At 38.0% G+C, this 16009-nt stretch overlaps 1 protein-coding gene across 14 annotated transcripts in view; it reads right to left on the minus strand.

Annotated features, from left to right (window-relative positions):
* The window catches only part of NEK10 (NIMA related kinase 10), a 222816-nt gene that overhangs the window by 17799 nt on the left and 189008 nt on the right, over nt 1-16009 (minus strand). For 8 of the 14 annotated variants that reach the window (XM_072793048.1, XM_072793044.1, XM_072793035.1 and 5 more), the window contains 3 exons: nt 14859-14888; nt 12949-13049; nt 4358-4468 (listed from right to left, as the gene is read on the minus strand). In XM_072793048.1, the coding sequence (XP_072649149.1) occupies nt 4358-4468; nt 12949-13049; nt 14859-14888 (242 nt within the window). Of the gene's footprint in view, nt 1-4357; nt 4469-12948; nt 13050-14858; nt 14889-16009 lie in introns of those variants that run through there. The other 6 variants (XM_072793045.1, XM_072793041.1, XM_072793047.1 and 3 more) reach the window with 4 other exon arrangements.

Below are 16009 nucleotides of genomic sequence, written 5' to 3' on the forward strand. Positions count from 1 at the left end.
AAAGAAAAGAATTATCATAAATTCATACTCCTTCATATTGGTATTTCCAATTCTAATTTGAATGAATATATTCCATCTTGTTTCTGTTTCTCCTTCCTCTCATGCTGAAAATCCTAGTTTCCCAAATGCTATACAATTACTCACATGCTTTATTCTCCTCACAATTTTAGCCAAGGCTGAGCAGACTGGACTGAAGATCAGCTTAAGTAAGTCATAAATAAAGAGCTTAGTTTCGTAGAAAAGGGCTTTTCTATTTTTTCACTCTTCTATATATCCTGCCGGGTCTTAGGCCATTTATCAGAAGGTACAATCATCCCATAATGATTCCTCAAACTGGAGACATGGAGTCCCTGGATTTTAGGACAAGTTTCAGGGGAGAAGGTGGAAATCAAATGCATTTATGTGCTGTCACTGCTTGCTTCTTCAACAGTCCTTTGCGGATGACTGTTTTAGTCAAAGGCTAATTGGCCACTCCACCAAGATTATACAGGGGATGAAAGATCCATTTCTGAACAAAAATTATGACTAACAAAAGATTAGACTAGAAAGGGAGAAAAATAGAGGCCACAAACTTTTCTCATTTGTGTTTAAATGAGGACAGGAGGGCTTCTCTTTATATTAATAAAAATTATACAAATATTATATGTATCAATATATATCATATGTTATATACATCAATAAGGAATAGTACCAATATAGATTATTATCAATACAGTCTATACTCTATATTCAACAATCACACATCTGCTATGTGCCAGGCACTGTGTGAGACTCTAGGCAATCAAAGATTAACACAACATACTCACTGCCTTTGGGAAAAACATAAATCCAAGCCAGATAAAACAACAACAATGGGGATGCCTGGGTGGCTCAGTGATTGAGTGTCTGCATTCGGCTCAGGTCATGATCCTGAGTCCCACATCGGGCTCCCCACAGGGAGTCTGCTTCTCCCTCTGCCTATGTCTCTGACTCTCTCTCTGTGTCTCTCATGAATAAATAAATGAAACCTTTAAAAAAATTAAAAAATTAAAACATGACAATGTAAGTGAAAAAGTGACTGAAGCACAGAGAAAGGGGAGATTAATTCTGAACAGGAAATTGAGAGAGATTTTTACGGGGGAGCTGGCCTCTCAGTTCAGCAGTGGAGAACAGGAAGTATGTTAATATTCCAGGCAGAAGATCCGTTTCGTTCACAGGAGAGCAGACCTGCTTCTATGATCGGGAGGGTAAACACCACAGTGGTATGAATCACCAGGAGCATGTAGTACCGGAGAAGGGGACCAGAGCATTCCTCAAAGGAGAATTTAATCTGCCTCTAAACAAAGTTGAAAAGAAGGCTAAGTCTGTGCCCCTTTGAGTTCCCTCACTCAGACTCCCTGAACACTCTCTACCACCCCATTAATTCGTTTTCACTCCCCAAACCGAGGACAGAAGGTAAGTGCTCTGAGAGGTGCCGCCACTGCACAGAGGTAGGCTGACAAGGTAGGTGGGACCATTTTAACAAAAGAGTATCTTTTTTCTATCAGGAGAGAAGAGAAAGAGAGCAAGGAAGGGATGCAAACCAATAGACATCAGTAACAAAAAAGAAAGTGATCAGCTTTAAGGACATGCACTGGTGGAAAATCACAGCATCAGGGGAAGAGTCAGAGGCACCTTCGTGCATCAGTTTGCTGTAGGCACTTTTCATCTCTTAAAGCTGGGATTTCTGTTAAAATAGATTTGTGTACAAACTGGATTATTCTGCATATATTTTAATAAGAGCATAAAAACTTGGCAACATGTAATATTTTTCATGGGAGATTTGAGTCTCTGCCTCCCTAAAATATATTTATTGGTATTCATGATATAATATGTAAATATAATAAAATAAATATCGGCAGTATCCTCCACTTCTGTTTTGAGCTACTCGAGCTTTGTTTCTTGGCCTGATTTGCCAACACAATCCTTGAAAGAAATTGTGCTCTTTCATCTCTGATGAGGTAGGGTTTATGTTTTGTTTACCTGCTGCTGTATCTCTTTTTCCACCTCGTTTGTGTATTTGCAGACATCACTGATGTAAGGCAACAGAGCAAACACACTGTTTGCATTTCTTATCAAAGAGCCTATCATACTGCCTGAATAAGAAGTACATTTATGCTTAAGATTGGATCCATTAGGGCAGCCCCAGTGGTGCAGCGGTTTAGTGCCGCCTGCAGCCCGGGGTGTGATCCTGGAGACCCGGGATCGAGTCCCATGTTGGGCTCCCTGCATGGAGCCTGCTTCTCCCTCTGCCTGTGTCTCTGCCTCTCTCTCTCTCTCTGAATAAATAAATAAAATCTTTTTTTTAAAAAAAAAAGATTGGATCCATTAAAGGAGAAAGAAACTTTAAAGAAGTTCATTGACCACCTGACTGTTTCAAAGTTTAAGTGTATGATAAAACTTAAACAATATATAGATAAAACTGGAGCAAGCCCAAACTGCTTGGAGAAAGGGGAGATTAATTCTGCGGAGAAGGAGGGCTTGTAAACACTTCCCAATGTATAGAAATGGCTATCAGCCAGGACAAAGGGATTTCCTGTCTTCAAGTTGTGCTAATTAGAGACAACCAATTTTCCTTCTGTCTGGTTGATTTACCTTCTTTGTGATTTAGTTTTTGTGTGTATGAATAGAAATATTTACTAACACCCAAGGTCTAGGAGATTCTAGAATGTCAAAGATGGAAAGCAGCTTAGAAATACAATTGGCCCTTGAACAACACAGATTTGAATTGCATGGGTCCACTTACAAGTGGATTTCTTACAGTACAGTACTGAAAACTTTATTTTCTCTTCCTTATGATTTCCTTAACATTTTCTTATTTCTAGCTCACTTTATTGTAAGAATACAGTATATAACACATAACATACAAAATGTGTGTCAATCCCCTATTATGTCATTGGCAAACCTTCTGATCAATAGTAAGCAGTTAGTTGTTAAGGTTTTTGGGGGAGTCAAAAGTTATACATGGATTTTCAGGGCACCTGGGTAGCTCAGTCAGTTAAGCGTCTGACTCTTGGTTGCAGCTCAACTCATGATCTCATGGGTCATGAGATCAAGCCCCATGGCTGGCTCCATGCTCAGTCAGGGAGTGAGGATCGGGTCTGGTTGAGATTCTCTCTCCCTCTGCTTCTCCCTTAACTTGTGTGTACTCATGCTCCCTATCTCTAAGATGAATAAATAGATCTTTCTTCCTTCCTTTCTTTTTCTTCTTTCTTTTTTCCTTCCTTCCTTCCTTCCTTCCTTCCTTCCTTCCTTCCTTCCTTCCTTCCTTCCTTCTTTCCTTTTTTAAAAAGATTTTATTTATCTATCCATGAGAGACACAGAAAGAGAGAGTCAGGAACATAGGCAGAGGGAGAAGCAGGCTCCATGCAGGAAGCTCGATGTGAGACTCAATCCTGGGACCCTGGGATCATACCCTGAGCCGAAGGCAGACACTCAACCCCTGACCCACCCAGAATCCCAATAAATCTTTTTAAAAAAGTTATACATGGATTTTCAACTGTGTGGGAGCAGGGGATCAGTGCCCCTAATCCCCATGTTGTTCAACAGTCAACCATGGTTCATTCTACCCTCATAGGAGATTAAAAATCACAGCTTCAGATAGTTAAATGACTTGTTCAGAGTGGCATAGCCCAATTTACAGGCTTGTTGGAGAAGGTTCTAACAAAATATTGGAATAGAATTCTCTTGAAAAAGGCTAAAATATATATATTAATTAAAGATATTTAATAACATTTACTCCTAGGAAAACATGTACAATTATACTGAAAGAACTATTAGTTTTCTGACATGATGGCCACAGAAATAAAGGTGAGAAAGGCAAAGGCAAAGACATCCTCAATTTTGTATCATAAGTGGCGCTATGATCTGAATGGTTGCATCACTTTAAATTTCTCTCCTGAAACCTAACCCCCCCAGGTGATGGTATTGGGACGTAGGGTCATTGGAGGTAATTAGGCCATAAGGGCAGGGCCCCTATGGAAGTGCTCTTCCAAAAAAAGCGTCCTTACATAGAGCTCCCAGTTTCCTTGCTTCCTTGCCATGTGAGGACAGGAAAAAGTCACAAGTCTATAAATGGGAAGAAGGCTTGTACCAAACCTGACCATGCTGGCTCATTGATACTGGACCTCCAGCTTTCAGAACGGTGAGCAATCTGCCATTACAAGCTCCCCAGTTGATGGTATCTCTTTTTTTATAGCAGCTTGAAAGGACTAAAACATACCGTTAATGATAAGATCCTTGAATAGAGGATGGAGTGTAAAGTACAAAACAGAAAATTTAACTCTTACGAAGTGTTTTTGATAGCCAAAGAAAAGTTCCTAAAGGTCGAATACTGTACCTTTTTAATTTCAGATTTCAAATTGCAAGGGTTACTCTGCTGGCTGAAGAGGGATTTCTTGAATCTCTCTATAACCCTTCTTTTCAAATTGTGGTGCAAAGCTGGAGGGAGCTGCATAAAATGAGAAAACAGTTATTATAAGCAAATTGTTAACACTGCACAGATGACTCCCTGGAAGCATTCACTGAGGGTCAGTGTAACAATATTGATTCAACAGGACTAAATAAGATATCAACTTTACTCTGAATAGCATGACAAGGTGTGATAATCTTTCATTCCACAATCCAGAAGAAATATATTACTCTTCTCTCTTTCAAAAGCCTGCTTCCATTTCTCCTATTGTTCTTTCATTCTATTGGTATTATTTTTCATATAACAACTAAATTTCACATACACAATGAATTTGGTAAAGAAGACCACTTCACAAGGAAGGATGCATTCTACCAGATGTTTAAGGTGTTTATGTAATGCCCAGAACTTTGCTAAACATCCTCACCAAGGCCCTTGTCCTAAAGGATCTGATACTTTGGAAAAGGAAGTATATATCTGCATTGCTACATAGTCAGATGTCTGTCTGTGAATGCTCCTGAATGTTCACATGGAGAGAAGTCAGATTGTAAGGATCAATCTTGTCAAGAAGAAAAGAATGAATGTACATTGGGGCTAAGCCAGGATGAACTGGATTTAATAACTTAGTAGGAAGTCACATTAAAGTCTTAGAAAACATGGTGATTGGATGAAACTGCAGATTTCAAAAAATTGATTTCGGAGTGCTTTGCAGGTTGAATTTGTACAAAGAAACCAAAGATCCCAAAGAGCACAGAGGGATGAAGTAAAGTTTGAGAGAAGAATAAGAGAGTAAAGAAATAGGGTCAGCATGATAAGAGGTCTCAGAGTGTAAATAATGTCTGGTTTGTTTAAAATACGGAGAGGATTTGGAAGGAGATGAAAAAGAATCAGTAAAACAAAGATGGCTAAGTGGGAAGGAAAACACGGTAGTAGGTGCTCTCTCAAGATTGAAATCAAAGCAAAACAAATCAAACAAACAAAAATACAAGATTATAATTCAAAGTTCACCTCAAAAGAAAAAAAATGTGGTAGTGACAGTTATTTACCCACCCCCACTCCATTTTTCTATACTCCCTTATAGTTTAGGTTTGATGCCATATAACTACTTTTGTCCAATGAAAATGATATGTATCACTCTGAGGATGAAGAAATGCAAAGCCACCATGCTTCCATTGTCCTTGTCCCTCCTGGGCAAGGAGCTTATATTCCACCCTTTCCAGGTGGCACAGCCACAAGATGGACAAGTACCACCTGACCTTTCTGACTTTAGCTAAATGAGAAATAAACCTCTATTGTATCAAGCAAAACAGCATTGAATCTCTACTGAGCTCTTTTTATGTCAATACTATAGCATTCTTGTACCTTGCTCCAGATGTAATCATTCTCCCTCTCTCCAGCAAATAGTCATAATTATTGATGTCCTTCTACATGGAATGAAAAAGGAAATAAAGAAATGTGGAGAGAGGCTGGGGGAGAGAAACAGAGAGAGAGTTCTTGGCATTAATGAGCAAATATTTGGAAGACAGATAATAAGGAAAATGAGTATAAGTGATATATGTGTGCATGAGAGATTAGCAAAAGTAGAATGGATTTAACTTAAAAGTAGGATCAGATAGCGAAGGGAAGGGTTATTTTCATACTTTCCTAGCAAGAGAATTGATTAGAGAGGAGAAGGGATGGGAGAAATGCCGAGAGATACCTTTTGGGATTTGGTAATTCCCTACTGTAATGCACTAGAAACTGCCACTTCCCTAAATCAAACACCAGAGGGCAGTGTCGGACCAGGACCATCTAGTCGCCTTGCATGATTCTAATTGCCAGAGAAGGTGGCAGCAAGCCTTCTCTGATACACCTAATAGTCTGCACAGCAAACTTTGAAGGTGTGAAGTACATTGGGTCCACAGGTTCCTTTAAAAGAGACCCCAACACTGGCAGCTCCCAGTAGCAGATTACTAATTCAAATATTCTTAAAATCCTTGCTATTCGTTTAACTTGATAAGCCTCTCGTTAACATAGAATTGCTTTCAGTGCTTCTGATTGCTTGAATTAATTCTCACAAAAGCTTTCTTGAATAAGTTAACAGTCAACTTAAGATTCATATACAGGGCAGTATTAGAAAGCTACTTTAGCTTATTGGAATTGTTTGTCCCTATAGACAGCAGCCTATCTTTAAAATTTTCATGGAAGAATTTAAAATTTTGCACAGAATGATGACTCATGCATAGTTCAATTGCAGAAGATGTAAGTATGTTACTCTATTATATATAAGGACTATAATACTAAGAACAGAATATTAATACCTACAATTTGTATGTGTCGGTTACTATGATTAGTCCTTTGTGTGTATTACGTCACTTTTCTCTGCACAATTAACTTATAAAGCAGGTACAATCTTAAAGCTAAGGAAATCAGAGTTTAAAGACTTATGTAACATGCAAAGATATTTTCTGAGGTAATACGTCTTTTAACACAACCATTACACTGGAGCAAACACACCACCACTAGCATTACTACAGTAATGCTTTATAAACAATTCACATACTTTATTTCCTTTAGCAAAAATAGTCCGTAAGCTACCCAAATTTTACTGATAAAGAAACTGATTCTAGAAAAGAATCTCTCAACAAAAGCTTATTTCTTGTTTGTTTTTACTACACCAAAGTCACAACAGAAAAAAATGAAATCTGATCTCTATATTCTACACTAGAGTTTCTTGAACTTCTATCATATATGGATACTTTCTAAAGATACATTCTCTAGTATCTCTAAGAATATGTCAGCAGGCCATCAGTAGTAGAAAGAACCCAATTTGAAGTGACTTAAATAATATCTTACTATAGGAACAAATTATTTCAATACATTACTGCTTAAGATATTTCCCTAAATGCTAAAAAAAAATACTCAAAGGTTATTATCAAAATAAATACACAAAATGTAAGCTTTCTCTTAGAATTTGCAAACCCTGAAAACATGAGTGCACTTAGATACAGGGCTTTACCTTAAATTCTATTTAATTTGCCTCTCTTCCCATTAGGAACCAGGAGATCCAGATAAGAGAAAGTAATGATGATTCTAATTTCATCCTTCACTACTGCTGAAAAAAACAGTATGTTTTACTGATGACCATAGGTAGTATAACTTCATCTGAGGGATAGCACATTGCTGTTCCCAGACACATTTTTTTTTTTTTTTTTTTTTGTTTTGTTGGCAACAGCCGAGATTGTTAAAATGGCAGTCCAAAGGAGACCCACCTAAACTCCCTGTCTGTTTTCTAGGAGACAGATGTTTAATTTTTAAAAGTTGCCATATGCTGATTTTCAAAGCCTTTCTTGGGACGCCGGGGTGGCTCAGTGGTTGAGCGTCTGCCTTTGGCTCAGGGCGTGATCCTGGAGTCCCGAGATTGAGTCCCACATCGGGCTCCTTGCATGGAGCCTGCTTCTCCCTCTGCCTGTGTCTTTGCCTCTCTTTCTGTGTCTCTCATGAATAAGTAAATACAAATCTTAAAAAAAAGAAAGTCTTTCTTTACAAAAGCAATCAAGTCCTATGTACACAATTAAATCCAAAGCTTAAGTTGGCTGTGTAGGTCTTACCGAAGCAATCACATACAAAGATTTGTACTAAAAGGCAACATATGTACATCAGTCACCTTATGTGCCCAAAGATGGATTTTGGTTTCCAGCAATGGAAATGAACCACTGATTTCATTCTCAGCTGGCTGTCTTAAGATTACAATCTCAGTTTTGATAAAAACAGATGTCAAATCAATGAGGACAGCATAAGGATTTTAACATCCTGCCTTTAAAATAGTTGCTTTTAGATTATTTCCAAGATCTGTCTCCATGGAAACTGAATAGGAGAGGCCACCACCGGCCAAAAGTAAGCAATTTCCCCTGTAAGGTTATCTGTGGTTGTCAGGAGGGATCTGGCCCTGCGATTCAGGGTAGCTGTCACAGCATAAGTCAGCAAGGGAGTTTGACTCGGAAATAAACATGTAGACAAGAAGAGATGTTTGTTTGTGTGTTTGTTTATTCATATTTACTTTCATCAGTTTTCCTTTGTAATTAGCAGACACAGAGAACTGATCTTGGTCGTCAACCTATAGCAAATATGAGAGTATAATGTTTAGACTTGTTTTATCTCCTTTATTTGAAAGGCATTGACTTGGGTTAGCATTGTAATTTAAAGTTCCCCAGAGGGGAAATATTCTTTACTATTTGCAATGTCATAAACTTTCAAGTATTCTGGAAATACATTTTAAAAACCACAGTGGTTATGTCTGAACTTGTAGCATGGAATACCATCTTGCCAAAAATATGAAATCATTTTTTATGCTGGCAGTGTGAGAGCATAATAATAAGATTTTATAATCATTTCATTCTTGCTTTAACATACTTTGAAATCCAATAAAGAAATGGAGTACATCCATTAAAAAGTTTTTTTATTATATAAAAATTAGCAAGACAGGCATATGGAAACTGTATTTAAATTTCAAAGTCTATTTTCTTTCAATTTAGTAGTTTAAGCATTGAAGTAACCAATACGCTATTTAAGGTTATTTCCATAACACAAAAGTTAAGAATGCCTCCTCATATTTCTACATCAGCATTTAAATGGAAATGCACTTACTCAACAGAGATATGGCAGCTTATGTCTTATTAACCAATTTTCTATATCCCCCTCATATTGCCATGCACCCTCTTTCATTTAATCAGGTAGACAATTCTGTGTGATTGCCTAAGGGGAAAGTTGACAGCAGAAAATGGAGGAAAAAGTAATCCATTTCAGATTCTTGAGTCTCAAAAGGCTAGCCTGCAGGGTGACTGAAGAGAATGCCTGCCTGATTTAGGGAAAAATGTGATAAAAGAGAGCCTGGCTAGGGGAAGCCAAGGGGAAGCAGTGAGAAAATCAGGCCTGAGTCGATCCCAAAGAAGGGAGCCCTTGCATAGCCCCCAGGCTAAGTGTGCCGGCTGCCCAGTAGCAGCCTCTCAGTTCCAAATCCACCCTTCGGTGCCTTGTATGTGACACTGGAATTTCTCCCTTGCCAGGATGTTCAGCTCTGTCAGTAGAGAGTGCTGGAGGGTTGCTGGAGGTGCTTGTCTGGTTCCAGTGATGCTCCTGTCTTGCTTCCTTTCTGCAGCACTGAGTGGTCAGCTGCAATGAGGACCCCCAAATTGTGCTCACCCCCATAAAACTTCAGTGGCACCAATCTTGCATGCAGCTTCCCAGAATGTTCCATGGTGCAGCACCAACCAGTGGGCAGCCTCCTCTGGTCCCAGAGATGGCATTTCTTGGCCTAAGCCTGATGTGCAGATTTCCAGTGAGTTCCACAGCACGATACCTCACCATGGATGACTTGCCCCAATCCCCTGAGGAAGACTTCCCTATAAGTTTCTCTAGCACAGCACCTCAGTGGATTTCTCTGATCCTTCCAATGAGGTATGGACCTCAGCCCAGGATAGGCTGTCCTCTTCTATTTTGTTCCTTTCTTGGGTGCTGTACTTCAGGCCTGTAAGTAATGACTTCCGTATCTGCTCTTCCTATATTCTTTAGATATCTTTCCCCCTCCTTTTTAAATAATACCCTGTTATTATTAATAATTTTTCAACAATTCTTTATATTAAATCTTCCCTGTTGAAATTACTGTGTGGTTTCTGTCTCCTAACTGGAACCTCACTGATAGAGTTGGTCCGAGGAAGGTCCCAGAAAAAGGACAGATGGGTTTTGGAAATTGGTTGGATTGTGCCCTTGGAACTGAGTCCAGTGCTGAGTTTTGCCATAGGACATAGGATGCAGATAACGCATGGCATGCAGTGGCATCACAACTAATTAGGGTATCATCATGATAAAGAACCAACTGAAGCAAGTGCCCTGGAAGCTCAAGTGGCTGCCAAACGTGGCTGCTAGACAGTATGAAGCTTGGTCCTTTAACTTTCAGTTCAAGTCATAGTCTAAGGCCCAGAGAGATTACATGATAGCCCTAAAAACCTGTTATTTCTTGCTACCACAGCACTGATACAGCTGATAATCAAATGCAAATTTAATTGGGCAGTTTCTAAATTACAATGTCAGCTGAATGTATTCGGTGCTAAGTTTCTCATGTGAAATTTAGAGAAAAGAATAGGATCCTAAAACTTGAAATAGGAATATTTTGCTGGATCCAGATAAAACCGACAATCTTGAACTTCAAGTCACTCGGAGGTATCATTGCCAGCAGAAGTAGCTTGTCACTCCGTGTCTGAGAAGTCAAGCTTTCCTTTGCTTGAAAACTCTACACCACCCTTATCTGAGACAGATGAGGAGTGATATCTTAAAAAGGAATGCCTATTCCTCATAAGGCCCACAACAATGAGAGTCAAGTCCATTCCTAGGGTCATATCTCAATATGATTCCGGGGAATTGGTACACACTATGACCCAGAAGGAAATAGCTTACCCATCCAAAGAATTGCAAGACTTTGCTATTATATATTAGCAGCAACCCAGAGAACATGTGTAGTAGATGCTAAGGGTTTTAGGCCAAGAAGGGTAAACTGTAGCCCTAGATTAGGCTGAATTCATTCACACAGGTGCTCTTAATGGAGTTCAGATTTCATGTTAGTCGTGCAGCTGAAGGTAACTGCTTAATTGGTTGGTGTCTTACTACTTGAACTCAATGGTGCCTTCATTTAATGAGGACAAAATGCCAGAGCTTCCCTGGTATGTGGAAGAGGGAATTCAAAAGCTTTGGGAGACAGGCAGGCATGCTGGGGTGGATTTACCATGTATGACCTGCACACTCACTCCTCAATTACGTTCAGCAAGCTACTCCTCTCACTAAGGCATTGAGAAATACATTAGAGAGGGGCGCACCAGCATCCTTAAAATAACTTCTGTGGTTGCTTCCCTTTGTAGACCAGGTACAACACTGAAAGTATATGATTCCGATGGGGATGATGTGGTCTCAAACAAAAGCCAAGTGACAACTTTGTCACAATGACAAGTTGGGAGCACTTAACCATAAAGGGTAAGAGAGATGTACTGTTAATTAGAATGCCTTGGCTCAAAAAAAAAAAAAAAAAAAAAAAAAGAATGCCTTGGCTCACAGAGATCTTTGGTGGTGGTTAACTGACTAGAGTGTTCCTTGGAAGGAAACAGATGGTCAGTTTACTAGAGTATTCTTTAATCCAAATAACAGAAAAGAAACTCAAAGCCTGATAGACAAAAAAAAAAAAAAAAAAAAAAAAAAAAGACCTGAGTTGCTGTTGCCATAGTGGAGAGTCATAGCCTCTCATACAGTCTCTAGACCTTGGTCAATTAAAAGAACCAAAGCCCTTAATGAGTGGGAAAGCTGGGACCTTTTTAGGAAGGGTCCAGAGAAACACTGCTGTAAGTATACACTATAAATTTTCTTACAAACCTTTCCCAAAAAGACTTGCAGCCATTTGTTAGAGTGACTGTACACTGGGGAGAAATAAACGCACAGGCTTTCAGAGAAGACTGGACACTGGTTATAAACTCGCATCAATTACTAGAGTCACTGTGGTACACTAATCAACATGTATTTTTTGTTTGTTTGCTTTGGAGGGGGAGGTTAAATGTATTCCCCCAGTTTGACTTACAGTGGGCCCAGTTGGTCCACTGACCTGGTGGTATTTCTCTCTAGTACTCGAATGTATAATCGGAATTGCCACAACTGGCAACTGATGGGCTCATCAGAATGGCCCTCTGGATCTTACTTTTTTTCCCCCCCTCTGGATCTTAGACTGAGGAAATGTTTATATGACTTGCTCTTTGATATGTCTCAAGTGCATAGAACAGTAGCACCTAATAGTAGGCACCTAATAATTATATGTCAAATGAATGAATGAATGAACTACATAAGACATGCAATCTTAAGCTCCAGAATACTCTTTAGTTTCTTGTCCAAATGCTTACACTTCGTCTACAAAAATTTATTTTCTTATTAAAAATAAGACTTTGGTCAACTTTGGTAAATGAACATTCAAGTTGCTCATCATTAGACAGATTTCTGTAAATAATTAATAGTCATTTTCTAACAGTGATTGTTCCCCCAGTGCCTAAGAGTTACTGAGATTTAAGGCACTTTAAATAAGGAGTTTTAATAATCTTGGACCTTGTGTTTTCATTTCTCTGAGGTGTTCTAGTTTTCACCTAGAATCCTCAGGATTAGTGAGCAGGCACTACTTTCCTTTCTTCCCTGTAGTAATGCTATTCAGAACTCAGCCCTGTTTCCACTTTCACCCCTACATTGAAGGACCATTTGTGTTGAAGTTTATTTTTGGTGGGATACTGACAATGAAAGAGTAGGTTAGGAGTCATAGGGGAAACCTGCCATATTTGCTTTTTTTATCCAACATCTTTCTAGCCTTGCTGCTAAGCCAAAATGCTCTCAAATATATGTAGTTGGAGGGGATAAAAATTTGCATTCACTCCAATTGAAAGTTCCACAAAGTAGTTTTTCAACAGTATTAGTATCAAATTTGTACTTAAGATGAAAAGTAAATAAAAAACTAGCACACTGACCTGGGTGATATAGATGATTTTGTGCAGCTGAATTAAGATCTGCTGAATAGGATCACTGATCTGTCGTACTTTCCTCTGGGACACAGCAATCCCTGCAGATGCTGCGGATGATAAATTCTGCAGTTAGTCAAGATCCTGGTTTTCTCTTTCGAAAGTGGTATTACTGAAAAAATGGGGTAAAATTCTGAAAAAAAATTAAGCTAAGATTCTTATCCTACCAATGAGATAATATGCAGAGACCCTGTAACACTTCAATATTTTACAATATGGGATGGACAATTTCTTCCCTTTACTCATAAGACTTCTAAGTAAAATAACAATGTCGCCTTTTATAACATTTAAAAGATTCTTGAAAATTTTGCCTGCAATTACATCAGGCTGTCACCAGGAGTCAGTGATGCTTTGGATACTACGGTCTTTGAAAAGCTATGTGCAGTTTAGAAGCTATCAGGCTTCTAAAATTTAAAGTCATTATGTTCTTAATATCATATTTTAAAACTAATTTATTAAAACTACTAATGCAAATGCTAAATAGGCAATCTTCCAGAGTAAAAAACAAAAACAGAAACAAACAAAAGCCAAAAATCAAAAAAAGTATAATTTGTAACAATCAAGGATATGATAGTTATTGTAACCTTTGATTATTACAAATTTTCACCTGGATTTTCCTCCAGGTCTAAATAAGATACATTTATAACTTATCCAGAGTTTGTATCATACAGCCACACCACTTTTCACCATTTGAAGATGGTTTGGTATCAAACTGCACATGAACTGCTTCCCCACCTTCACGTGTCAGAGCCATAAGTAGTTCATTCTTAAGTTTGAGGAATATAAAACTCTTTAAAGAAATGGCCTTCACCTCTAGATTAGCCACCAGGCCACCTCTGACTCTTCTCACCCTCAGATACACACTGGAGAAAATGGAAGAGAGACTTCAGACATGTGGATTGATAGAATCCTCCCACCTCCTCCAGTTTCTTAGCTCTTGCCCTTCCTCCGTGTGACCTTTAGCATGCTTTTTGCAAAAAGAAAAGCTCCAAAGTCCCTCTTCTTCCCTCCATACTACCTTGAGCCTCTATGAAATTAAATGTGAATATAATCTTTGCTTTCGCAACAGGTAAAATTTTGAAAAATGATTCTTATATAAATGCTTTCTGAGAAAGATTACATATTTTACCATAAAAATTGTTTTCAAAATATTTAAACAGAAAATTTAATGTGGTCATTAAAAGATTCAACCTGTTTTAAGCATGTGAACACAAACACACAAAAAAGAAAACAAATATGTTTAAAGAAATATTTGTTCATGGTAATTTTTACTGAGTTAGTTGAGAAATTCACATAAAAATAATCCAATTCTAGTTTATCTGCATTCAATACATTGTTTAAATGTTTGAAATGTAAAGGATCTATCTCCCCTAGGCACTGTATCTAACTTCATTTAAGCATCAATTACTTAACCATTAAGATGATGCTTAATAAATTACCCTTAAGGTAAAAATGTGAAGATAAATCAAAGAATTAAGGTAGCTCTAAAATAGAAAACAGAATGCTGGAGGTATCTGCTCCAGCCTGCAGAGATGACCAAGTGTACACATGTCAAATTTTCTGCAATGGTATTTCCTGTAGAAATGATTCTTAAAATGTAACGATTTGTTTTTCTAGACCCATACCAAAAACTACAGACCATGTAATGTGGCCAAGACGCTGCTGCTACAAGAACATTAAGTTCATATTTTCTGAAACTGGTAGGTTTGATTTTTTTATCACCTTTATGTTGACTACTTTATGTTTTTGATATGTGGACTTAATATTCATAGATAACAAGTTAAAATCTAACACTGTGGCAGAGAGTTCTTAAATTGTAATGACATTTTGAGTGGGATATCACACGGGTTTGACTCTACCTTGCCACAAGAATGTGCTCATCTGTGGCCCTAAACACAAAAACAGAGATAGTTAGCTAGAATGCCTGTCTTCTGAACTACTCAATTATGCAAAGTAACTTGACATTGTCTTAAGATCTCTTGACCACTACTCTCTCAGCTCCAGTAAATCTTTAACTTTTAGAAATAGTTTTGATTGTTCACTTTCTAAAAAATAAATTTAAAAATGTTTAATTACACATGCCCATTGTAAAACAAGCAAACAACCCCGGTATTACAGAAGGGGCTTGAGGCTCCCTGGAACCAACACCCCTGAGTGCCTCCCCAGAAATAACCTCTGATATCACTTTGGTGTGTTGCCTTCCAGTCACTTTTCTACCCATTTACATACATAACTGTATACTTTCAGAACAGTATTTTTCAAATGGTGGTTGAATCCTGAAAGCAGTTTTATGGGTCATGACCCATATTTTAAAAAATGGAATGGAATAACATAGAATGATATGGGAGAGGATAGAAAAAATTCAGAGTGACTGCAGATAGTAAGGGTCCACTCAGTTGTGATGTAAAATATGTTCCTTGTTGAGGGTCATTTCCAGAAGAGTTTGAAAGCTACTATTGTAGAAAATCTATAGTCTTACTTCATGCTTGCTTTCTTTCTCTTTTTTCAAATAAGTGGTGACACATCATAAGGTTGGTGCTATAATTTTTTGTTTTCTTTTTGACCAAGTCTGTCATGGAGATTCTTTTTTATCAACACACACTGTTCTAACCAATTTTTATAACCACTATTAAAGAGTACTACATGTTCGGCATGCATCATAGTTACTTAGCCACTTCTGTTTCAAAGGGAATTTAATTTGCTTTCAGTGTCTCATGATTATAAATGATGCTGCAGTTAGCATACATGCACATGTCTCATTGTGCATAAGTATAAAAGATCTCTTAGGGTACATAAGAAGAAATCAAATAGCTAGGCCCTCAGATATATTTCTTTTTTTCAACAAATATATATATATGTATATATATATATATATTTATTTATTTAATTTTATTTTTTTAAGATTTCTGTATTTATTTATGATAGACATAGAGAGAGAGAGAGAGAGAGAGGCAGAGACACAGGAGGAGGGAGAAGCAGGCTCCATGCCAGGAGCCCGATGCGGGACTCG

This window comes from Canis lupus, chromosome 22 (assembly GCF_048164855.1).
Source record: "Canis lupus baileyi chromosome 22, mCanLup2.hap1, whole genome shotgun sequence".
NCBI lineage: Eukaryota > Metazoa > Chordata > Mammalia > Carnivora > Canidae > Canis > Canis lupus.